The 24,404-nt window shown below is 49.4% G+C and overlaps 1 protein-coding gene across 4 annotated transcripts in view; it reads left to right on the plus strand.

Moving 5' to 3' along the window:
• Positions 1-14,397, plus strand: part of kalrna (kalirin RhoGEF kinase a) — a 1,210,365-nt gene extending 1,195,968 nt beyond the window's left edge. For 3 of the 4 annotated variants that reach the window (XM_072475613.1, XM_072475615.1, XM_072475625.1), the window contains 2 exons: positions 4,927-5,065; positions 11,260-14,397. In XM_072475613.1, coding sequence (XP_072331714.1) covers positions 4,927-5,065; positions 11,260-11,805 — 685 coding nt within the window. In that variant the 3' untranslated portion in view covers positions 11,806-14,397. The remainder of the gene's footprint in view (positions 1-4,926; positions 5,066-11,259) is intronic. The other variant, XM_072475633.1, reaches the window with a different exon arrangement.
• The last annotated feature ends 10,007 nt before the right edge of the window (positions 14,398-24,404 follow it).

Consider the following 24,404-nt stretch of genomic DNA (forward strand, 5'->3'; position numbering starts at 1 on the left):
TCTGCATAGCTAACACTCTCAGACCAAGCAACATCCTGGTAAACCTCCTCTGCACCCTCTCCAACGCCTCCACATCCTTCTGGTAGTGTGGCGACCAGAATTGTGCGCAATATTCCAAGTGCAACCTCACCAAGATTCTATACAACTGTAGCATGGCTTGCCAGTTTTTATACTCGATGCCCCATCCAATGATACTCGATGCCCCATCCAATGAAGGCAAGCTTTCCATTTGCTTTCTTGCCTAACTTGTCCACTTGTGTTGCCACTTTCAAAGATCTGTGGACATGCACGCCCAGATCTCTCTGGCTTTCTATATTCCTAAGGGGCTTTGCCATTTATGGTATATTTCCCCTCTGTGTTAGACCTACCAAAATGCACTACCTCACATTTGTAATAGGAGGCAACATTAAAGGGTTTGTCCTGGATTTGAACCCGGGACCTCTCGCAAGTTCCTAGACCGAAACAACCAAAGCGAGAATCATACCCCTAGACCAAAATACAAGTAGCATTAAATTCAAAAGTCCAGAGAAAAAAACATGTGCAGAATTTCAGGTTTAGGCTCAAAGAGTGTTGAAATATTTATGTTTTAGAGCAAGAGTAAAATGATAAATTATTGAAGGCAATACATTATAAAGCGTCATAAAAACATTGATCCTGGTATGGAGCGGTTTTCATATGAGGAGCGGTTGAGTACTCATTGGAGAAGAAGAGGTGACCTTATTGAGACTTATAGGATTCTCAAGGGACTTGACAAGGGTGATGCTGAGAGGATGTTACCCTTTGTGGGAAAGTCTAGGACCAGAGGGCACAATATCAGAGTTAAGGGGTTGCCCATTTAAGTCCGAGATGAGGAGGAATTTATTTTCTCAGAGGGTAGTGATTCTGTGGAATTCTTTACCGCAGAGAGCTGTAGAGGTTGGTCATTAAGTATGTTCAAGGCTGAGATCGACAAATTTTTAATCAGTGAGTGAATCAAATGTTATGGAGATAAGGCAGGAAAGTGGACTTGAGGATTATATCAGATCAGCCATGATCTAATTGAATGGCAGAACAGACTCAATCGGCCGAGTGGCCTACTTCTGCTCTTATGTCTTATGGTCATGATTTCAGACATCTTCAACATTCTGTTCAAATGTTCCTTTTGCTATGCACTTGTTAGTTGGATCTATTCAGAATGATTTGACACATACTGCTGAACTAACACTACCAAAATCAAATTAATTGATCACTGTGTTGCGGTTTGTGGACCATGCTGTTTGCAAAATGCATATTACATTCAGCTATGTAGCAACGATGACCACACCTCAAAGCAATTTGACACAAGAAATGTCTTCCTCAGACATATGGCATCATATTAATCCCAGGTCATTAGTTGTAAAAATATAAAAAGAAAATATAATGGATAAAGACAGTTTAAAGTAAGTTAAGATAAATTTCTGTGTATCAGAGAGAGATGAACCAGGAAGGATTGGAAGGTTAAATATCAGGAGTTGAGAGTTGGTTCTGGTGGAAGACCTGGGGCTGGATTATACAGGGTGCCGGAATCATCTCCCCCACACCCCCGGTAAAAAGGTTGGTGCCAGGTTTACGCCATTTCCGTTGACCTGTGCCACAGATATGTAACAGCCATCAGGACAATCAAATGATCATCAGCTCTCTGCGCCCAGCAGTGCCACCAGAAGTGGTGGGTATTGCTGGGACTGCATTAGGAGCCACGGAGCCAGAGTGAAAGTTAAGTGGTAGGTGTGGGGTTGTTGATAAACATGGGGCCAGGCTAAAATGCCCCAGCGATGAGGGTGAGTGGCCGGTGTGGATAGGAAACCAGGGGGTAGGGGAACCAGTGGTGGGGCGCATGGAAGACCTGAGGTGACAAGCGGTGGGGGGAGGGGGTGGGGGGGGAAGAATGTATCACCCTTCACCTCCACTTGCCTGTCACCAGCCTGAAAGGTAAAAGCTGCCACTGTGGACATTTGGCAAAGCCGTCTCCCACTGCTGGTTAAATCCCAGCAGCTGCAGGATGAGCCCTCTGTGACCATTAATTGGCCACTTGATGGCTTTCGTTCACCCATGGCATGGCAGGCTGCTGGCAGAATTGGAGCGGTGGAGCGGAGTGGGTGGGTAGGCAGCGGGCATGGCGCCGTGACATTTAACAGCCCCCTTCCCCCTCACCCTGCACCTGATGGCAGTAGCATTCTTATCTTGGAGAAATTAAGTTATTGAAAACTGATTAAAAATAGATTGGAAAATAGAAAATAAGGAGTAGTAGGAATAAAGGCTCAATATGAAAGGCCAAATGTGCAGCAGGGAAGACTCTGTGGGGGTGATTCTCTGAGCCCCGCGCCGGGCCGGAGAATCGGCGCAACCGCGCCACGATGCCGGCGCGCGATTCTCCGAGGTGCAGAAAATCGGCGCCATTTGCGCCGGCGCGTTTGATGCACTGCCGGCCAAGGGCCACTGGAATCAGCGGGGCTGCCGAATCTCCAGCCTGGATGGGCCGAGCGGCTGCGCGGATACGACAGAGTCCCGCCGGCGCCGTTCACCCCAGTCTCTGCCAGCAGGAATTCTGCGCGAAGGGTCGGGGGGGCGGCCAGTGGGTCGGGGAAAGGCGCTCCTTCACCGGGGGGCCTCAGATGGGGTCTGGCCCGCGATCGGGGCCCAGCGATTGGCGGGCCGGCCTCTTTCCCCCCCCCCCCCCCCCCCCCCAACCCCCACCCCCACCTCCCGTACCTACTTTGTTGCGCGGCCGGCCCCTGAATCCCCACGCCATGCTGCGTCGGGGCCGGTGCGCTGAAGAAGTCCCCCGCGCATGCGCAGGTTAGCGCGGCCCAACTGCGCATACGCGGGTTGGCGCGAGGCTGGAGCGGCGTGAACCACTCCAGCGCCATGCTGGCCCCCTGTGGGGGACAGAATCAGTCGTCCCCGTGCCCGTTTCACGCCGTCGTGTTCACGACGGCGCGAACACTTTGTCTCCATTTTGGAGAATTGCCCCCCAGAGGTTTGACATCAGGGCCCACAGTTTATCGTTTTTAATTATTTAACGGAACATGGGCACCACTGGCCAGGCTGGCATTCTTATTGCCCATCCCTAATTACCTTCAAGAAGGTGGGTGCTAGTTCGTGCATACACCTGTAATTAGCAAATCCCATGAAAAGGATCAAACCATTTTAAGCACTAAATTAGCGAAAGTAAAGTCAAGCCTCAATCAAGATTTTGTGATCTTATATGCTGGTTTAAAAAAACAAAGCAGCTGTAGACAAACCCAGCTACAAAACTCACTCCATCCCCATAAGAAAATAATAAGCATGGCAGGTAGCCACCAGTTGTGACATTTGCAACCATTCCAAAAAACTCTTCAAATTAAGGTTTAAGCACTAATATTTTAAAAGGTATAAATGTTTTTAAAAATAATCAATAAACTGGGGAGTACAGCAATTAACCTAATAAATGTCTGTCTATAGTTTGTAAAGTGATTTTAGAATCCGGCCACACACTCCTATTGAAATGATACTTCTTGGTAATAAATCCACTTGCAGCTGTATTAATAAAACTGTACCAGATTGACACTCTTAAATATATCCAGGAATTTTTTAATGCAAAATAATTACCTTCTATGATGTTGTCGATTGCTCTGATTCCTGGGGATTTGAAATTTGTGATAATGGGTATCAGTTTGAGCGGAAATTTGAACCATAATAAAAATCACAAAGTACTGCAGCTGCTGAAAACCTGAAATAAAAACAGGTAAGGCTGGACAGGCACAGCACTCAGACAGCATATTGTAGAGAGATACAGATTCAGATTGTAATGACCCTTCATCAGAACTTGAACTACAACTTCACTACAGAAAACCATGAAAACCTTAAGGGCAGTTTCGGGCAGCAGTGGTATTGTCACTGGACTAGTAATCCAGACACCAGGGTAATGCTCTGGGGACCTGGGTTCAAATCCCACCAGGCATGTGGTGGAATTTGAATTCAATAGAAATCTGGCATTAAAAGTCTAAAGGTGATCATGAAACCATTGTTGATTGCTGTAAAAACCCATCTGGTTCACTGACGCCCTTTAGGGAAGGAAATCTGCCATCCCTACCTGGTCTGACCTACATGTGACTCCAGACCCACAGATATGTGGTTGACTCTTCAATGCCCTTGGGGATGGGCAATCAATGCTGATTCAGCCAGTGATGCCTTCATCCCATGAACAGAAAAAAAGGATGGTACCCAGGAAGCCAATGATGCCCAAAGCAGAAACTCTGAACCCAGGAGTCCACTGAGGGACCAGATTTATCATCAATGCCACAGAGGGACCTGAGGAGGTGAAAACAAGCTGGGATGTTGAAATCATACAATGACTGCATGTGATTTCAATTTCAAGCAGATATATTTAATGCACCAGATTTATTTTCCTTCACCTTTCTGTGCTCAGTTGCTTTACAGCACAATTACATGCTGTGTTGCAAAACCAATATGCCTTTAATTGATTATAGAGTTATTAACAGGTCTTTTAAAAACTTTTTACCTCTAGACATAATTGTTTTTACCTCTAGACAACGTCAGAGCCTAACAAGAATTTCAGAGCATTTTTGAAGAGACTGGTGGGACCAACTCATTGGGGGGTAATCCTGGAAACTAACTGAATATGGCTCACCACACATTTTCTGTCCCTGTCCAATTTAACTTTCCATTGAAGTCTCATCCAGAGCTCAAGCATTAAATCAGCATTCCATAGAACTATTTTGTGGTAGGACGTCTCGTGCTGAAAGTGCTCAAAAAAACTGTGTATAACATCTGAAATGTGAAATAATTGTAATTTATTTTAGTCAAAAACACCTGTTAACTCTCACCCCTCCTCATCCCTTGTTATGCTTAAAACATATTAGGGTATAACTTTTGGGTATTCTAAATATTTCTGTTCTTGTCTCAAAGCTTGGATAATGGTCGCTTGCTTGAATTTCTGGTAAATCAAGGGGACCATTTGGAAGAAAAGGTAGCCTTTTACATTCGGGACACTTTGGAAGCTCTCCAATATCTACACAACTGCAGGGTCGCTCATTTGGATTTGAAGGTAAGATTTTACCCAAATTTACGTTTCCTTAAATTTTGTTGTATCATAAAACTCTTCCATTTAAATTTGGTGACCAAATAGACATCTGATGGCTGCCTTTGCTCAATTTGTTTGGGCAATATGAAGTAAAGTAAATAATTAGAATGATGCCAGATAAACTAGCTCCTTAATGCCAGCGATGCAGCAAACAATAAATACCAGTGTTAAATCTTAGCTGCTTATTGCATTATTTGCTCAGTAACATTATATACCTTTTTGCTTTTTTTTTTCAAATTTTCTCCTGCAGCCTGCTTTTTTGCCAAAGTCATTAGTTCCTTGCTAGGTTGGTTCCATATTCACTAGCATTCATTTGATGACACATATTTGAACTGAGAGAGTAGGAAATTTGACAATGGAGGGGATTACCTGATTACAGCTGAACCTGGTATTAAGACTGCATTCTTCAACAAAAACTTTCATTGATATTACTCCCTATGATGTTAACTAACATCTCAGAGTACTTTACAAGGTGCTCAGAAGGAAGCAGAAGAAATATAGAAGAACAGAAGGCACGCGTGCTTGCGGAGGAGAACGGGTCGTCCTGCTCAAGCCCATGCCCCTGTTGAGCAGGTACTGGCGCAGCTCATCGCTCATAAATGAGGATCCCCACTGAGACGTTCAAAGGGGCGGGAGGCCTTCACCAGGTACTGGCCGGTATAAGTGCGATTTACACTCCGGCAGACCTGGTAGTCTCTGGTGACAGCCCGACTTCCTCGATGGAGTAGGGCAGATTGCGGGCCTTAATGAAGTGATAAAAGCGGGTGACCCCTGGGTGACAGAGATCGTTGTGCAGGGTCTGGAGTCGGTCCACTTGTGCGCAGGCACATATACCTTGGGACAGCGCATCGGGGGGCTCGTTGAGCTTACCGGGGCGATACAAAATCTCTTAATTAGAGGTGGAGAGCTCGATCCTCCACCGCAAGATTTTATCATTTTTGATCTTACCCCGCAGTGTGTTGTTGAACATGAAGGCTACCGACCATTGGTCTGTGAGGAGAGTGAATCTTCTGCCGGCCAGTTGATGCCTCCAGAGCCGCACAACTTCAACGATAGCTTGGGCCTCCTTTTCGTCGGAAGAGTGCCAAATTTCCGAGGCATGGACGGTGCGGGAAAAGAATGCCACGGGCCTGCCTGCCTGGTTGAGGATGGCAGCCAGAGCGACATCTGATGCATCGCTCTCGACTTGGAAAGGGAGCGTCTCGTCGACCGCGTGCATCGCGGCCTTGGCGATGTCGGCGTTGATACGGTTGAAGGCCTGGTGAGCCTCGGCCGTCAGTGGGAAACCGATGGAGTGGATGAGTGGGCGGGCCTTGGCCGCATAGTTAGGGACCCACTGGGCATAGTACGAAAAGAATCCCAGGCATCGTTTGAGGGCCTTGGGGCAGTTGGGAAGAGGTAGATCCATGAGGGGGCGCATGTGATCGGGGTCGGGCCCTAGAACTCCGTTCTGAACCATATAGCCGAGGATGGCTAATCGGTTCATGCTGAACACACACTTCTCCTTGTTGTAGGTTATGTTGAGGAGTTTGGCAGTGTGGAGAAATTTGGAAAGATTAGCGTCATGGTCCTGCTGGTCGTGGCCGCAGATGGTGGCGTTATCCAGGTACGGGAAAGTGGCCCGCAGTCCGTATCGGTCAACCATTCGGTCCATCTCCCGTTGGAAAAACGCGACCCCGTTAGTGACGCCAAAGGGAACCCTAAGGAAATGGTAAAGGCGGCCGTCCGCTTCAAACGCGGTGTATGGGCGGTCCGCCTTGCGAATGGGGAGCTGGTGGTAGGCAGATTTCAGGTCTACTGTCGAGAAGACCCGGTACTGTGCAATCTGATTGACCATATCACATATGCGTGGGAGGGGGTACGCATCGAGCTGCGTGTACTGATTAATGGTCTAACTGTAGTCAACGACCATCCTGTTTTTCTCCCCGGTTTTCACCACTACCACTTGGGCTCTCCAGGGGCTGTTGCTGGCCTCGATGATACCTTCCCGCAGCAGCCGCTGGACTTCAGACCTGACGAAGGTCCTGTCCTGGGCACTGTATCGTCTACTCCTGGTGGCGACGGGTTTGCAATCCGGAGTGAGGTTTGCAAACAGGGAAGGCGGGTCGACCTTAAGGGTTGCGAGGCCACATACAGTAAGGGGTGGTAGGGGCCTGCCAAATTTCAGGGTTAGGCTCTGGAGGTTGCACTGGAAGTCCAGGCCGAGTAGCAAGGCAGCACAGAGGAAGACATAGAGCCGGAAGCCTCTAGACTCTACGCCCTGGATGGTGAGGGTGGTGATGCAGTACCCCCCGGATCGCCATGGAGTGGGATCCGGAGGCCAAGGAGATTCTTTGGTTAGCGGGGTGTACCGCGAGGGAGCAGCGCCTTACCATATCGGGGTGGATGAAGCTCTCAGTGCTCTCGGAGACCAGGAGGCAGTATATCTCATGCCCGTCGACCTTCACCTTTGTCGATGCGGTCGCGAGGTTGTGCGGTCGGGACTGGTCGATCGTGACGGAGGCGAGACGCGGCTGGTCGTTGGCGGTTGCAGACGATGAGCGGCCCGATGAGGTGCCCAATGGGCAGGGTTCCTGAGGCGGGGAAGATGGCGGTGCCCACGGGCCGTACGTGTCCTGAGGCAGGCATGATGGCGGCGCCCTCGAGCAGCACGTGTCCTGGGGCAGGCAAGATGGCTCCGCCCATTGGTTGTGAGGCAAGCAAGATGACTGCGCCCACGGGCCGCACGTGTTGTGAGGGGAGCAGGATGGCGGCACCCACTGGCCGCACATGGGGGGTGTAGGGACAATAGCGGCGATTGAGCTGGCCTGGCACACTGCAGCGAAATGTCCTTTCTTGCCGCAGGCCTTGCAGAGCGCGCTCTGCGCCGGGCAGCGCTGCCAGGGGTGTTTTTGTCTGTCTGCAGAAGTAACACTTGTGTCCCCCGGGGTTGTTTGGCTGCCGCGCAGCGCATGCGTGGGGTTGGCTGGGTGCGGCCGCTGATGGGGTCCACGATGGGGTGGCCGCTGGCGGGGTTCACGATGCCCAGGAAGGGTGGGCCGTGCGGTCGGGGGCATACGGGGCCTGTACATTGCATGAGGTGACTGTGAGCGAGAGCGCTAGTTTCTTGGTCGCTGCGAGGTCAAACGTCGCCCCTTCTAAGAGGCGCTGGCAGATGTAGGCCGATCCTATGCACATAATGAACGCGTCTCTCATGAGCAGATTAGAATGTTCAGCGGCCGAAACGGCCTGGCAATCACAGTCTCTCACCAGGGCGAGCAGGGCAGGCCAGAAATCTTCCACAGACTCACCGGGAAATTGGTGACGCGTGGACAGGAAGTGCCTGGCGTAGATCTTGTTGGTCTGCTGAGCGTAGTTCTCCTTCAGTAGCGCCATGGCCTCTGCGTAGGTAGGCGCGTCCTGGATGAGGGGAAAGACATCGGAGCTCAGCCGCGTGTACAGAATCTGGAGCTTCTGTGCTGGGATTGGGTCTGTTGCAGATCCAATGTATGCTTCAAAGTAAGCTAGCCAATGTGCAAAGTCCTTTTTGGCGTTGTCTGCTTGAGGATGCAGCTGCAGGCGATCCGGTTTGATGTGGAGGTCCATCTTTGTAAAATCTCTGTGTAATAAATTGATGCACTATCAATTACGACGAGACGAGAGTAGAGAGTAATCGAGGCTTTATTACACAGATATGTGTGGCCTCCTACAGCTGCTGCCGAAATGGCTGCAGTTCGGAGAGCACACACATTTATACTCCGCCTACTGGGCGGAGCCAGCAGGCAGGGATCTACCCCCGTACCTGTAGTACAGGGGCCTTACCGTAATACCCTCGTATGCAGTGCAGTATATACAATATAATACAACAGTGGTGACTACCACACCTCTCTCCCCTCAGTTAAGCACCAATTACCCCAACGCTGAATCTTCCTCTCTTCCCTGACCCATCTTCCTCTCTCTTCTGTACAAGCCCTACTATCCTGACCCAAGAAAGCATACGGAATGCTTGCCTTCATTGGATGGGACGTCGGGTATAAAACTGGCAAGCCATGCTACAGTTGTATAGAACCTTGGTACGGCCGCACTTGGAATATTGCGCACAATTCTGGTCGCCACACTACCAGAAGGATGTGGAGGCTTTAGAGAGTGTGAAGAGGAGGTTTATCAGGATGTTGTCTGGTCTGAGGGTGTTAGTATGTGGAAAGGCTGAATAGACTCGGACTGTTGAGGAATGACAGAGGTTGAGGGGTGACCTGATAGAGGTCTACAAGATTATGAGGGGAATGGATAGAGTGGATTTGCAGGCACTCTTTCCCAGGGTGGAGGGGTCAGTCGCAAGGGGCATAGATTTAAGGTCTGTGGGGCAAAGTTTAGAGGAGATGTGCGAGGCAGGTTTTTTACAGAGGGTGGGGAGTGCCTGGAACGTGTTGCCAGGGGAGGTTGGAGAAGCAGATATATTAACGGTGTTCAAAAGGCATCTTGACAAACACATGGATAGGATGGGTATAGAGGCATACGGCACAAGGATGTGCTGAGCGTTTTGGTAAAGGTTGGTACCATGGCCGGCACAGGCTTAGAGGGCCGACGGGTCTGTTCCTGTGCTGTATTGTTCTTTGTTCTTTGTATTTCTGCGTACCATTTCCTGTCAACCCTCTCTCCTATGCTCCCCCTCCCCAAAGACCCCTTTCTACACCCCCGTCTTCATAGAACATAGAACATAGAACAATACAGCGCAGTACAGGCCCTTCGGCCCACGATGTTGCACCAAAACAAAAGCCATCTAACCTACACTATGCCATTATCATCCATATGTTTATCCAATATACTTTTAAATGCCCTCAATGTTGGCGAGTTCACTACTGTAGCAGGTAGGGCATTCCACGGCCTCACTACTCTTTGCGTAAAGAACCTACCTCTGACCTCTGTCCTATATCTATTACCCCTCAGTTTAAAGCTATGTCCCCTCGTGCCAGCCATTTCCATCCGCGGGAGAAGGCTCTCACTGTCCACCCTATCTAAATTCCTGATCATTTTGTATGCCTCTATTAAGTCTCCTCTTAACCTTCTTCTCTCTAACGAAAACAACCTCAAGCCCATCAGCCTTTCCTCATAAGATTTTCCCTGCATACCAGGCAACATCCTGGTAAATCTCCTCTGCACCCGCTCCAAAGCCTCCACGTCCTTCCTATAATGCGGTGACCAGAACTGTACGCAATACTCCAAATGAGTATCTTCCTATCACCACAGTTTCTTTCTCTGCCCAGATTTCCTTCCTCCAACTCGAAGTCTTTTGATGTTCTCTCAACCCCCAATCCCCTTATTTCTTTCCTGTTTTCATTCGCACCTAACCCAGCCCCACACTGTCAGCTTTATATCTGTGTCCCTTTCCAATCTCCTGGATGTTTCCACAGCAGCCGTTCAGGTTTCTGGTCACCCCAAAGCTGTGGTTGGCTCTCCGTGGCATTAGTTGGCTCTCTGTAGCATGTGCTGGCTCTCTGGCACTAACTGGCACATTGTAGAGAAAGGGGGAGCTGCTGTTGTGGCAGGATATTCTCCCAGATTGTTAGCAGCATTAGCCAGAAGGTTTATGGTTCATCCTGGGAGACTGCTGAACAAGTCAAGGTGATGGTAACATGAGCAGACTAGAATTTTAACAATAGAGGACAGACACATGTTGGACCTTCTTTGCAAAGAATGAAGAAAATCTTTGAGACAACTAAAAATATGTTTAATGCGAATGATTGACAATAGCCCTGGGAGCAGATGCCCGTTCATACACAAATAGCTGAGGAATGGAGTTTCGTATAGATTATCATAGAATTTGCAGTGCAGAAGGAGGCCATTCGGCCCATCGAGTCTGCACTGGCTCTTGGAAAGAGCACCCTACCTCCACCCTATCCCCATAACCCAGTAACCCCGCCAACACTAAGGGCAATTTTGGACACGAAGTGCAATTTATTATGGCCAATCCACCAACCTGCACATCTTTGTACGATCTTCAGTTATTTCTGCAGAGAAAGAGGGAGGAGGATGTAATAATTTGTAGATTATTGGACCTATTGCTGAACATCAGTATAAACCCCCAAATAGGCTGGAAGTCAATAGTTTGCATTTACACATTTTAAACAGTGCATATGTCACTGTTTAGCTTTATTAATAATTATTTTCTTTTCTAACAGCCAGAAAATCTACTGATTGATCTTCACACACCTGTGCCGCGTGTCAAGCTTATAGATTTGGGTGACGCCGTTCAAATCACTACTTATTATTATGTACATCAGTTGTTGGGAAATCCAGAATTTGCAGCCCCTGAAGTAATCCAGGGAACACCAGTTTCACTAAGTACAGACATCTGGAGCCTTGGGGTCCTCACTTATGTGATGCTAAGTGGGGTGTCCCCCTTCTTGGATGAGAGTGTAGAGGAGACATGTATGAACATTTGTCGACGAGATTTCAGTTTCCCTGATGAGTATTTTCAGGGAATCAGCCACGTTGCCAGAGACTTCATAAGGGCCCTGCTTCAGGGAGATTTCCGCTGGAGACCCACAGCTGCTACTTGTTTACAAAATCCTTGGCTACATCCTCAAAACGACAGTTACTCCACAACCCCACTGGATACCTCACGGTTGGCTTTGTTTATTGAGCGCCGCCGACATCAAAATGATGTACGTCCTGTCAGCAATGTGAAAGCTTTCTACCCCAGCAGTCTTGGATCAAGGATGTGAAGCAACAGTGACCTGTGTATAATGAGTCACCACCTTGCTGAACAATGCATTGTGTTGTTGTCCTCCACAGTGCTGGAATAATGGGCCGAAGCACAACTTGAATAGTTTCAAACAGGTTTACGTTACCAATAGAATCATATATATAGAATGTTTCTGAAGTATTATCTTTGGAGATACATGGCAAACCAGATGAGCAAATTCCAATCTATTTACTGAATATTGAAGGTGAATGTTTTAACCCTTTGAGAAATTATCATTCTTTGAAGTTTTAACGAGCAATGAGTTTTGTAAAGCATATAACAACTGCAAAATGAATCTCCCCAATATTTCACCTGCTGAACGTTGTAAAGTAGATGCCGAGAAAATGAAGAAAATTGCATCAGTAATCAGATACTCTAAATAAAATAAATTATATGCTTTAAATTATTTAGTTTCATAAAGCAATGCTGCTAAAGTCTTTGAAAAGTTAGCAGGCATTCTGGGAAATCCAACTTTAAGAATATGCACTGCAGGTGAGCGACCTTTCTGGTACTTGTGCGTTTTGGGAAATTCTTGTCGATATAGTTTTCTGGTCCCTGATGGGTGAGGACCCACAGTCTGACGAAATGCAGAGCTGCCAATGAGACTTCCTCTGGTAGCATACATTCATACAATTGACTCGATGGACGAGTAAAACATTATCAAAAAAAGCATTTTTTGTTTTTAAATTCAGTTTTCTCCCCTTGGGATCTGGGAGGCCTCAGGTATTTCGCCCAAGTGCCTCTCTTCATGTGTGAACTTAGAATGGTGAGGGTAGATGGGCTATTAAAGCCAAATGTCCGCATACCTGCTTTCCAATTGTAATCAAAGGATAGCAATCAAGAGCAGGAGTGCTCACTAATTTTTCTTATTTTCCTCGCTAGCTCACTGGTATTAAGGTTAATTTTACCATCTCCACTTCTGCCCTGGTTCCTATCAGTAATCCAACTGCAATCGTTAAACATGGTGCTTCCCTGTTTGGTGTGGCCAGCACCACACCTTGTGATGCCTTTAACCCACAAAGCATTGATGGCACTTAAACCAAAATCAAATTCCCCCTGCATTCTTCTGAAAGCTGCACTGTCCTGGTTAATTTTCATGATAGTTATTTATATTTGAACAACCAGAAGTGAACAATATTGTTCAGATGGAATAAGAAGCATGGAAATGCAGTTGTCTAATATGGGAGATTGGAAGCCCACTACCATTTAACACACCCTAAAAATACTCCTATTTATATGCAGGAACACCAGTTTGAAAGCTTAAAATTCTGGATAATGCAAAGTCTTATTGGAAAAACTACAACACATTTATGTTTTCATTCAATTTTATGAATGGAGCCATTGCTACACCCTGAAATGATGCAGAAATAAGTTGTATTTCCATTCTGGTGAATTTCCTAACCGGACATGCAGCTGAAACTGCAATCTGAAGCAGCTAAGAGCTTCAGTTGCCTGGTTTTGGGGTCTCATCCATGTGATTTCTTGGCATGCAAAGAATTACGATAGCTTAAGAAATGAAATGCAGGTGGAGGCTCTTTTCCCAATGCAAACTGGGCAAGGAGATCCCAGTGGCATCACTGTGATATATAAATTGGCAGATTGTAATCCTGATCGATGGAATTGATACAGTGGGCTGGTTGAAAGGGCAATTTTTGCTGAAAGCTCCTCATCCAGCTCCCATTCCACTTCAGCTGCCATGAAACAGAGGTTTGCATGTTGGCTGCACTGTCATTTAGTAACTAATGGATGTGCTATGGTTACTATTCGTTTCATTTTCACCTGACACTTTTAATTGCCTGTCCTGTCAGCCTTGTGAAAGGCTGATAATGGGCAGATAGACCTTGGAGGTTCTCCAAAGGCTTTCACCATTTTTATCCCCATTCATTAAACCTGCTTTATTTGTGATTTTCCTTTTCCCATCATTAACCCGCTCCAACATCGGAGTCTGCATCTGTGACCTGTGGTTGTGATTAATTATGCAAATGCTCCCATGCCTGAGAATTAAGTGTTCCTAATGTTGGCCTTCATTTGGGATTTGAAATGGTGCTCAATCATTTAAGAGTTGATGTTCAGCTGTAGATTAAAATCACCCCAATTAATATGAACAAAGGGCCAGATTTTTGCGACAAAAAAAAAAGTAATGTTGAGGCAATCAATGCTCACAAACTTTTGTTAAGAAGTAAATCATACAGGAGCTGGCTAAAGTATACTGGGAAATTAGGTGAACAGCTTAGTAGAGATGTAGTGGCAGATATTTAAGGGGACATATCATAATACTCAGCAAAGGAACATGACAGTGAGAAAGAAAGACATTGGACTGGCTTCTCCGATTTTGGGGCTATGTCCGGAGGATCCGTGATGTTTTACGAGGGAAAGATCAGCGAGGCCCCAGCACTGATCCTCTGACCGGTGATACGTAAAACGCACACGGCCTTCCCAATATAAACGCCTGGAGAATTGCCGGGTCCGTGGCCGCGCATGCGCACGGTAATGACCTGCAGCGGTCGCGACGTACAACATGGCGCCAGTCGCGCGCGGACCCAACCTGCCAAATACTGCTGCCCGGACACCCCCTCGCCACCCTCGGGCCACCCGCCCCAAGTCCCCCCAGCCCTTGCCGAAGCCCCCCCCCCCCCCCCCCCCCCCTCCCCCGGCCAGCAGCATGCGCCCGTCTGACTGTTGGCAGTGCTGGACACAGTCCGCACCCGACACGCCGGGTTCCCGACCGCTGACACCACACGCCCCCGTGCAGTCTGGAACTCGGCCCATCGGAGGCTGAGCATCAGGGGAGGGCCTTCAAATAACATCCTGAGGCTGTCTCATAAAGCGTGCTCCGTGATTATGCCGTTTTGGAGGGGCGGAGCCTCTGGAAAGAGGCGCCGCCCCCGATTTCAGCGTAAAACGGATTCTCTGCCAAATCGTCGATTTCATAATCGTCGTCAGGGATCGGACAATCCCACCCATTGGGCGCGATGTTCCCAAACAAAAATTCTAAGTTCATTTGCGGTGGGTTTTTCTGGGGGGTTTCTATCGGCTCTGCTGGCGAGTTCCCCACCACTATTCAATGACACTTAGTCACTTTTCTGGACCCTGGGGAATTTCTCACCAGTTTAGCCCACACTTAGGGCAAGATTCTCCCACCCAACCTGCCGCAGGAACGCCATGGGCGGGCCGCGTAAAATGGAAAAATCCACTGACTTCGGAAGGAATTTCCGGTCACTGGGCGGACGCGGCCGGAGATCCTACTCTTAGAATCTTTTTTAGTACTGGGAAGCTAACTCCGAGATCGGGCTGCCATTTTCAAAGGGTGCCCCGATCTCTAAGTGAGCTTGTGGGTACCCCCCCATCCATGGGCAATGTCACCCTCCACACACATGGACTCTACCCCACACCCCATAAGCGAGGACACCCCACAATGGGGTCCCTGGGGATCTCCCCTCTTCAAGACCCCCCAGTCCCTTTTTCTAGGCCCCCCACTCATTACTCCTCCAATCTCCCAGCGGTCCTGCACTCCCCCACCCTTCAGACCCCCCCATCACCTTCGTTTCATGGTCATGGCCCTCGCACTCTGGCCCTTGCCAGTGCCACCCTGGCACTTGGGCAACCTTGCATTACCACCCTTGCACCCTGGCAGTTTGGTAGTGCCATCTGGGCACCTTGGCAGTACCAGGGTGGCAGTACCAACTTGCAAGCTGGGCAGTGCCAAGGAGCCCACATTCCTGGTGATGGCTAGGTGACCACCCTGCACTGACACTGACCACCAAAGGGGCTCTGATGGCCCAAGAGACTCCCTAGGTGCCATTCCACCTGATCCACGTTTGAGGGCTGCAGCCTCCTGGGGAGGCCGAAGAATTGAGGGAAGTTGGTGGATCCCGGGCAGGTAGGTCATAAGTCTGTTTATGACCTACTTCTGGGAGCGGCGTTTGGCCATGCCTATTTGGGGCGGAGTTCCAACTATGGCGTCTCGTGGAACTTGTTGAACCTCGCGAGGCGCGGAGCCTGTTGGGAAGCCGATGGCAGCCTCTCCCGGAATGCTCCAGCCGCGTTGTGCTTTTGCCCAAGCACAACACGGCCAGAAAAACGTGCGCGTTAGATTAAAGATGCACCATCTGTGGCTAAATAAGGAAGTTAAAGATTGTATTAAAGTGTACATTTTGTGGGCTGGGAATATCTACTCATAGCTGCGATCGGAAATCCCGATTGGCCGGAAAATGAAGCGTCCCTGGAAAAACAGACTCGCCACCAGGCGCCAGACCTGTTGCCATTTTCCGCTGCCTCATTGCTAGCTGCAGCGCGCTACCCCCCACAATTCAAATCCTGCCTTCCCCCTCCCTACCCCGCTGACAAGTAGGGAAGACAGTGGCGTAATGGTTTGTCGCTGGACTAGTAATCCAGAGACCCAGGGTGATGATCTGGGGACCTGCGTTCGAATCCCACCAGGTGATGGAATTTAAAAACTCAATAAAATATCTGGAATTAAAAGTCTCATGATGACCATGCAACCATTGCCAATTGTCGTAAAAGAATCATCTGATTCACTCATGTCCTTTAGGGAGGGACATCTCCTATCCTTACCTGGTCTGACTCCAGACCCACAGCAATGTGATTGACTCTTAACTGCCTCCTCAGGGGCAATTAGGGATGGTCAATAAAGCTGGCACAGCCTGCAATGTCCACGTCCCATGAATGAATAACCCCCCCACGCCCGTGGGATTATGCAATAAGCCTATTTAAATACATTTGAATGTGATTTCCGCGTTGGAAGCCCGATTCTTCAGCCTCTTCCATGCCCCGTTATGCTCTGACCCCCATAGCGGGGGATCCACCTGCAGTCCAAGCGTGGCCCTGATGTGGTGGACCACAAGTCAGGACATGGGAGTCAGAGCATAACTGAGGTGCCCCCAAAGTCCATTGGAAGGTCCCCCCATGACTCAAATCCTGCCCCCACCCCGCTGACAAGTAGGAAATAAGGGCAGTCTCCCCCCCCCCCCCCACCACCACCACCACGGGAATAGCGTGTCACAAACCCCGCAGCACGCACATATGAGGGTGACCCGACCTCTCCCCTGCCCCATGTTCCCCCCCAGCCTCCTATCAGACTCCCCCATCAGAGACCCCCATCAGTCACCCTTGGCTGAAAGCTGAAGAGCAGTCCAGGCTGTAGAGTAAAAATCACTGCATTTTTACTTACCCTTCCCTAACATCAGCTGCCTCAGACAAAAGTGTTTAGAGCAGCAGCTGTTACAAGTGTCAGAGGCTTCACCAAAAGCCAAGTACACTTCAAAAGGCTTCAAATTGTTCAACAGGCTTTGAAATGCACCCATTCACGGAGCAATACATCTCACTAGCCAGTGATTCGTAGTTTTATTTACATGGCTACTTAAGGTTTTTTTTTGTTTAGCTTTCCCTTGTAAACCAGGAGGTGAAAGGGAGGAAGGAAGTTAAAACAATTATAATCACCACGGAAAGGATACTGGGAAAGTTCTCAGTCCCCAAGAACCTGAAGATTTGCCGGCCCTATCAGCCACCAGCACCCACGCCCCCCCAAAGCCAGACTGACGGCATAAACTAGCCTCTTTTCCCCCCTCACCCTCTCCCCCCACAATTTTGCATTCTCAGAGTGGGTCAAGATCTGGTCTGAAAACCTGGCAGTGTATCTGGAGAGATACCTGCCGGTTTTCAGTCAGAGCCTATCATCCTGACAAATTTTGGAAAAATTCTGCCCTATAACAATAATTTGGATGAAGGGGCTGATTATATGGTTGTTGAATTTGATAAAAGGCTTGGCAGGTTGGGCCTATATCCATTGGAGTTTCGAAGAAATAGAGCTGATCTTATTGAAACATAAACCATTCTGAGGGGACCTTACAGGGTGGATATGAGAGGATGTTTCCCCTTTTGGGAAAGACTAGAACTAGGTGGGGCAGTTAAAAATAAGGGGTCTCCTATAGAAGATGGAGATGAGAATTTATTTTCTCTCAAAGAGTCGTTAGTCTGTGTAATTCTCTTCCCCAGAGAACAGACACTCGGAGAAGGCTGAATCATTGAATATTTTAAGGCTGTTAGATAGTTTTTTTTCAAAAAATATATATTTTATTCAAATTTTTCGGCCAAACAAAACAGTACAAAGGTTTTTTCCCCTTTTTACAACAATAAAACAATACAAATAACAGTGACCGTTTTTAACAAATAAATAAGCAATATATAAACTAAATGGCAACTGCCATAACAAAAATAATAACTCTCCCAAATAATAAAATCAAGCAATCCAATATACATAACCAAGTACAAATATCTATACAAAAACACCCCTAAGGACCCACCCGAGGCCCCCCCCCCCCCTCTGGGTTGCTGCTGTTACCTTCCCATTTCCTTTATAGTTCTGCGAGGTAGTTAATGAACGGTTGCCACCGCCTGGTGAACCCTTGAGCCGAACCCCTTAGTGCGAACTTTATCCGTTCTAGTTTTATAAACCCTGCCATGTCGTTTATCCAGGTCTCCACGCCCGGGGGTTTGGCTTCCTTCCACATAAGCAATATCCTTCGCCGGGCTACTAGAGACGCAAAGGCCAAAACATCAGCCTCTCTCGCCTCCTACACTCCCGGCTCTTCTGCAACCCCAAATATAGCCAACCCCCAGCTTGGCTCGACCCGGACCCCCACCACCTTCGAAAGCACATTTGCCACCCCCACCCAGAACCCCTGCAGTGCCGGGCATGACCAAAACATGTGGGTGTGGTTTGCTGGGCACCTCGAGCATCTCCCATACCTATCCTCTACCCAAAAAGATTTACTGAGCCTTGCTCCGGTCATATGCGCTCTGTGCAAAACCTTGAATTGTATCAGGCTAAGCCTGGCTCACGAGGACGAAGAGTTTACCCTACATTGGGCATCTGCCCACAGCCCCTCTTCAATCTCTTCCCCCAGCTCTTCTTCCCATTTTCCCTTCAGCTCCTCCACCATGATCTCCCCCTCGTCCCTCATTTCCCTGTATATATCCGACACCCTACCATCCCCCACCCATGTCCCTGAGATCACTCTATCCTGAATCTCCTGCGTCGGGAGCTGCGGGAATTCCCTCACCTGTTGCCTCGCAAAAGTCCTCAGTTGCATATACCGAAATGCATTCCCTTGGGGCAACCCATATTTTTCCGTCAGCGCTCCCAGACTCGCAAACGTCCCGTCTAGGAACAGATCCCTCAGTTGCACAATCCCAGCTCTCTGCCATACTCTAAATCCCCCATCTATTCTCCCTGGGACAAACCTATGATTATTTCTTATCGGGGACCGCACCGAGGCTCCCGTCATTCCCCTATGTCGTCTCCACGGCCCCCAAATTTTCAGTGTTGCCACCACCACCGGGCTTGTGGTGTATTGCTTAGGGGAGAACGGCAACGGCGCCGTCGCCAGTGCTTGTAGTCTGGTTCCTTTGCAGGACGCCATCTCCAATCTCTTCCACGCCGCTCCCTCCCCTTCTCCCATCCACTTACACACCATTGAGATATTGGCGGCCCAATAGTACTCACTTAAGCTCGGTAGTGCCAGTCCCCCCCTATCCCTGCTACGCTGCAAAAAACCCCTCCTCACTCTCGGGGTCTTCCCAGCCCAAACAAAACTCATGACACTTTTCTCGATTTTCTTGAAAAAAGCCTTCGTGACCATCACCGGGAGGCACTGAAACACAAAAAGGAATCTCGGGAGGACTACCATTTTGACCGCCTGCACCCTACCCACCAGTGACAGGGGGACCATGTCCCATCTCTTAAAATCCTCCTCCATCTGTTCCACCAATCTTGTTAGATTAAGCCGGTGTCAGGTTCCCCAACCCCTGGCTATCTGAATCCCTAAGTACCGGAAATCTCTTGTTACCTTCCTCAGCGGTAAATCATCTATTCCCCTACTCTGCTCCCCCGGATGCACCACAAACAACTCGCTCTTCCCCATATTCAATTTGTACCCTGAGAATTCCCCAAACTCCCTGAGTGTCTGCATTATCTCAGGCATCCCCTCCACTGGGTTCGCAACATACAGCAATAAATCATCTGCATACAATGATACCTGGTGTTCTTCTCCTCCCGTAAGTACTCGCCTCCACTTCCTGGAGCCTCTCAATGCTATGGCCAGGGCTCAATTGCCAATGCAAACAATAACGGAGACAGGGGACACCCCTGCCTCGCCCCTCTATAAAGACGGAAGTAGTCAAACCTCTGCCTGTTCATGATCACACTTGCCACCGGGGCCCTATATAGCAGCTGTACCCATCCAATAAACCCTTCTCCAAAACCAAATCTCCTCAACACTTTCCACAGGTAGTCCCACTCCACTCTGTCGAATGCTTTCTCGGCGTCCATCGCCACCACTATCTCCGCCTCCCCCTCCGGCGGGGGCATCACCATCACCCCTAGCAGCCTCCGTATGTTCGTGTTCAGCTGTCTCCCCTTAACGAACCCAGTTTGATCCTCGTGGACCACCCCCGGGACACAATCCTCTATCCTCGTCGCCATCACCTTGGCCAGGAGCTTAGCATCTACGTTCAAAAGGGAAATGGGCCTGTAGGACCCACACTGCAGCGGGTCTTTTTCCTTCTTCAAAAGTAACGATATCGTCGCCTCCGACATAGTCGGGGGCAGCTTCCCCCTTTCCCTGGACTCATTAAAGGTTCTCGTCAAAAGCAGGGCCAGTAGGTCCATATATTTCCTATAAAATTCCCATCCGGTCCCGGGGCCTTCCCCGCCTGCATGCTCCCAATCCCCTTTATCACCTCCTCCACCTCAATCTGTGCTCCCAGTCCCACCTTCTCCTGCTCCTCCACCTTCGGGAATTCCAGCTGATCCAGGAAATGCATCATTCCCTCCTTCCCTTCTGGGGGCTGAGCCTTATACAACCTCTCATAGAATGCCTTGAACACCCCGTTCACTCTCTCCGCTCCCCGTTCCATCTCTCCCTCCTCATCTCTCACCCCACCAATCTCCCTCGCCGCTCCCCTCTTCCTCAATTGTTGGGCCAGTAGCCGGCTCGCCTTCTCTCCATACTCATACTGTATACCCTGTGCCCTCCTCCACTGTGCCTCTGCCTTACCCGTGGTCAGCAGGTCAAATTCCACATGTAACCTTTGTCTTTCCCTGTACAGTCCCTCCTCCGGTGCCTCTGCATATTGCCTATCCACCCTCAGAAGTTCTCTCAACAATCGCTCCCTTTCTTTACTCTCTTGCTTCCCTTTATGTGCCCTTATGGATATCAGTTCCCCTCTGACCACCGCCTTCAGCGCCTCCCAGACCACTCCCACCTGAACCTCTCCATTGTCATTAAGCTCCAAGTACCTTTCGATACACCCCCTCACCCTTAGACATACCCCCTCATCTGCCAATAAGCCCATATCCATTCTCCAGAGTGGGTGCTGTTCCTTTTCCTCTCCTACCTCCAGATATACCCAATGTGGAGCGTGGTCCGAGATGGCTATGGCCGTATACTCCGTCCCTGTCACCTTCGGGATCAGTGCCCTTCCCAGGACAAAAAAGTCTATCCGTGAATATACCTTGTGAACATGGGAGAAAAATGAAAACTCCTTACTCCTAGGCCTAATAAATCTCCAGGGGTCTACTCCTCCCATCTGCTCCATGAAGCCCTTAAGCACCTTGGCCGCTGCCGGCCTCCTCCCGGTCCTGGACCTCGACCGGTCCAGCCCTGGATCAAGCACCGTATTGAAGTCTCCCCCCATTACCAACTTTCCTGCCTCCAGGTCCGGGATACGCCCCAACATACGCCTCATGAAGTTTGTATCATCCCAGTTCGGGGCGTATACGTTCACCAGAACCACCGCCTCCCCTTGCAATCTGCCACTCACCATCACGTATCTACCCCCACTGTCCGCTACTATGGTCTTTGCCTCAAACAGTACCCGTTTCCCCACTAAAATAGCCACCCCCCTATGCTTCGTATCTAGACCTGAATGAAACACCTGTCCCACCCATCCTTTACGTAGTCTAACCTGGTCTGTCCGTTTCAGGTGCGTCTCCTGCAACATAACCACATCTGCCTTTAATTTCTTTACGTGTGCGAGTACCCGTGTCCTTTTAATCGGCCCATTCAGCCCTCTCACGTTCCACGTGATCAGCCGGGTTGGGGGGCTCTTTACCACCCCCACCCCCCTTGTCGACTAGCCATCCCCTTTTTTAACCCAGCTCCTTACCCGGTTCCCACGTACCCGTATATCCCACCGACGGTGCCCTCCCGTCTCAACCACCCCGCCCCATAACAGCTCCCCCTTCCCCTTAGCAGCAGCAACCCAGTTAACTCCCTCCCCCCCCCCCTCCGCTAGATCCCCCTCTAGCGTAATTACACCCCCCATGTTACTCCCAGAAGTCAGCAAACTCTGGCTGACCTCGGCTTCCCCGTTTGCCCTCGGCCTCTCACTGTGCGAGGCCCCCACCTTCCTGCATCCCTGTTCCCGCCATGATTACCCTAGCGCGGGAGCAACTCCCGCGTTTCCCACTCGGCCCCGCCCCTAATGGCGCAGTTCCCTTCTCCTTCCCCTTTCCTTCCCACCGGCGCCCACAGTTCCTCATACCCCCCCCCAACGAGGGGAAGAGAGAAAAGTTACAGGATTGAAAAAATTAACAAATTGAAAAATCATCCCCCCCCCTTCCCCTTCCTCGCCCCACATAATCACCCCACCACTTTATCCCAGAAGCTCTTTCTCTCGCCAGACTATTCCAGCTTCTCGTCCACAATGAATGTCCACGCCTCTTCTGCCGTCTCAAAGTAGTGGTCCTTCCCTTGGTGTGTGACCCACAGTCTCGCCGGTTGCAACATTCCAAATTTAACCTTCTTTTTGTGAAGCACCGCCTTAGCCCGATTGAAACTTGCCCTCCTTCTCGCCACCTCCGCACTCCAATCCTGGTATACGCAGATCACCGCGTTCTCCCACCTACAGCTCCGAGTTTTCTTCGCCCACCTTAGGACCATCTCTCTGTCGTTGTAGCGGTGGAACCTCAGCACTATGGCTCGAGGTATTTCTCCAGCCTTTGGTCTTCGCGCTAGAACTCGATAAGCTCCCTCCACCTCCAAAGGGCCCGTCGGGGCCTCCGATCCCATTAGCGAGTGAAGCATCGTGCTCACATATGCCCCGACGTCCGCCCCTCTGCGCCTTCGGGAAGACCCAAGACTCTTAAATTCTTCCTCCTCGGATTATTCTCCAGGGCTTCCAACCTCTCCACACACCTTTTGTGCTGTGCCTCGTGCGTCTCTGCCTTCACCATCAGGCCCTGTATTTCATCTTCATTTTCAGCAGCCTTTGCCTTCACGACCCAAAGCTCCAGCTCCTGGGTCCTCTGCGCCTCCTTTAGCCCTTCAATTGCCTGTAGCATCGGGGCCAACACCTCCTTCTTCAGCTCTTCCACACAGCGCCGCAGGAACTCTTGTTGCTCCGGGCCCCATACCAAACTGCCACCTTCCGACGCCACCTTGCTTCGAGCTTCCCTTCCTTGCCGCTGCTCCAAAGGATCCACTGCAATCCTGCCGCTATCCTCTCCTTTTTCCATATATATCCGGGGGGATTCCCTTCTATTTCACCGCACAGTGATTTTGGCCGTTAAAAATTGCCGTTGGGGCTCCTAATAAGAGCCCAAAAGTCCGTTCCAACGGGAGGTGCCGAAACATGCGACTCAGCTGGTCATCGCCGCACCCGGAAGTCGTTAGATAGATTCTTGATTAGCAGGGGAGCCAAAAGGTATGGTGGTAGGCAGGAAAGTAGAGGCCACAAGCAGTTCAACCATGATCTTATTAACTGGTGGAGCTGGCTCGAGGAACCGAATGTCCTACTCCTCCTAATTTGTATGTTCGTTATGTAAGTATGTGGCAACGTCTGCAGTCTGTACCTGTGCAATTAAATGCAGAAATCAGGAACTTGCTGTGCGAATTGCCCTGCTCCTCCAGAAGCTCCCTTTAACAGAATCTTGCTGAGAGACTTGACATTCATTTACATGGAATGACATGCAGTGTGGTACATACTCAGTAGATATCTCTAAACACGCCAAAGAAGTTAGGGATTGTCCATTCAAGTGAATTTTCAACAGCGTGATCAGCCTTGATTACTGCCAAACAAGCTCTCAGGCACTGAAAATTTACTTTTACAAGTGTGGAGTCTCAATCCTTCAGTTTTTAATCAAGATTTTAAAAAAGAAAAAAGTATTTTTTTCTCTGAGTCCTTTGTTTCATTCTCTCTATTTCACTCTGTTTCACAATTTGCTATTGAGTTAATAGGCAGAATTTAATTAACTTCCAGGTGGTAGGCTGGAGGGCAGGGGGGACGAGTGTTGGGATGCAGTTCTGTTGCCAGGGCATTTTCGTAGCAGTGGGCTATGATGCGGACTGGCTGCTTGCTCCAATGAATAAGGCATGCAATTTACATATTTCCATAAAATCGCAGATGAAGTCCATTTGGTCCATCGAATATGCTCCCACCCTCTGACTGCGCAACCAACCTAGGCCAACTCCCCCACCCAATCCCTGTAACCCCACCTAACCTTCTCATCTTTGAACACAAAGGGGCAATTTATCATGGCCAATCCACCTAATCTGC

The sequence above is a fragment of the Scyliorhinus torazame genome, chromosome 2, assembly GCF_047496885.1.
Source record: "Scyliorhinus torazame isolate Kashiwa2021f chromosome 2, sScyTor2.1, whole genome shotgun sequence".
Taxonomy (NCBI): Eukaryota; Metazoa; Chordata; class Chondrichthyes; order Carcharhiniformes; family Scyliorhinidae; genus Scyliorhinus; species Scyliorhinus torazame.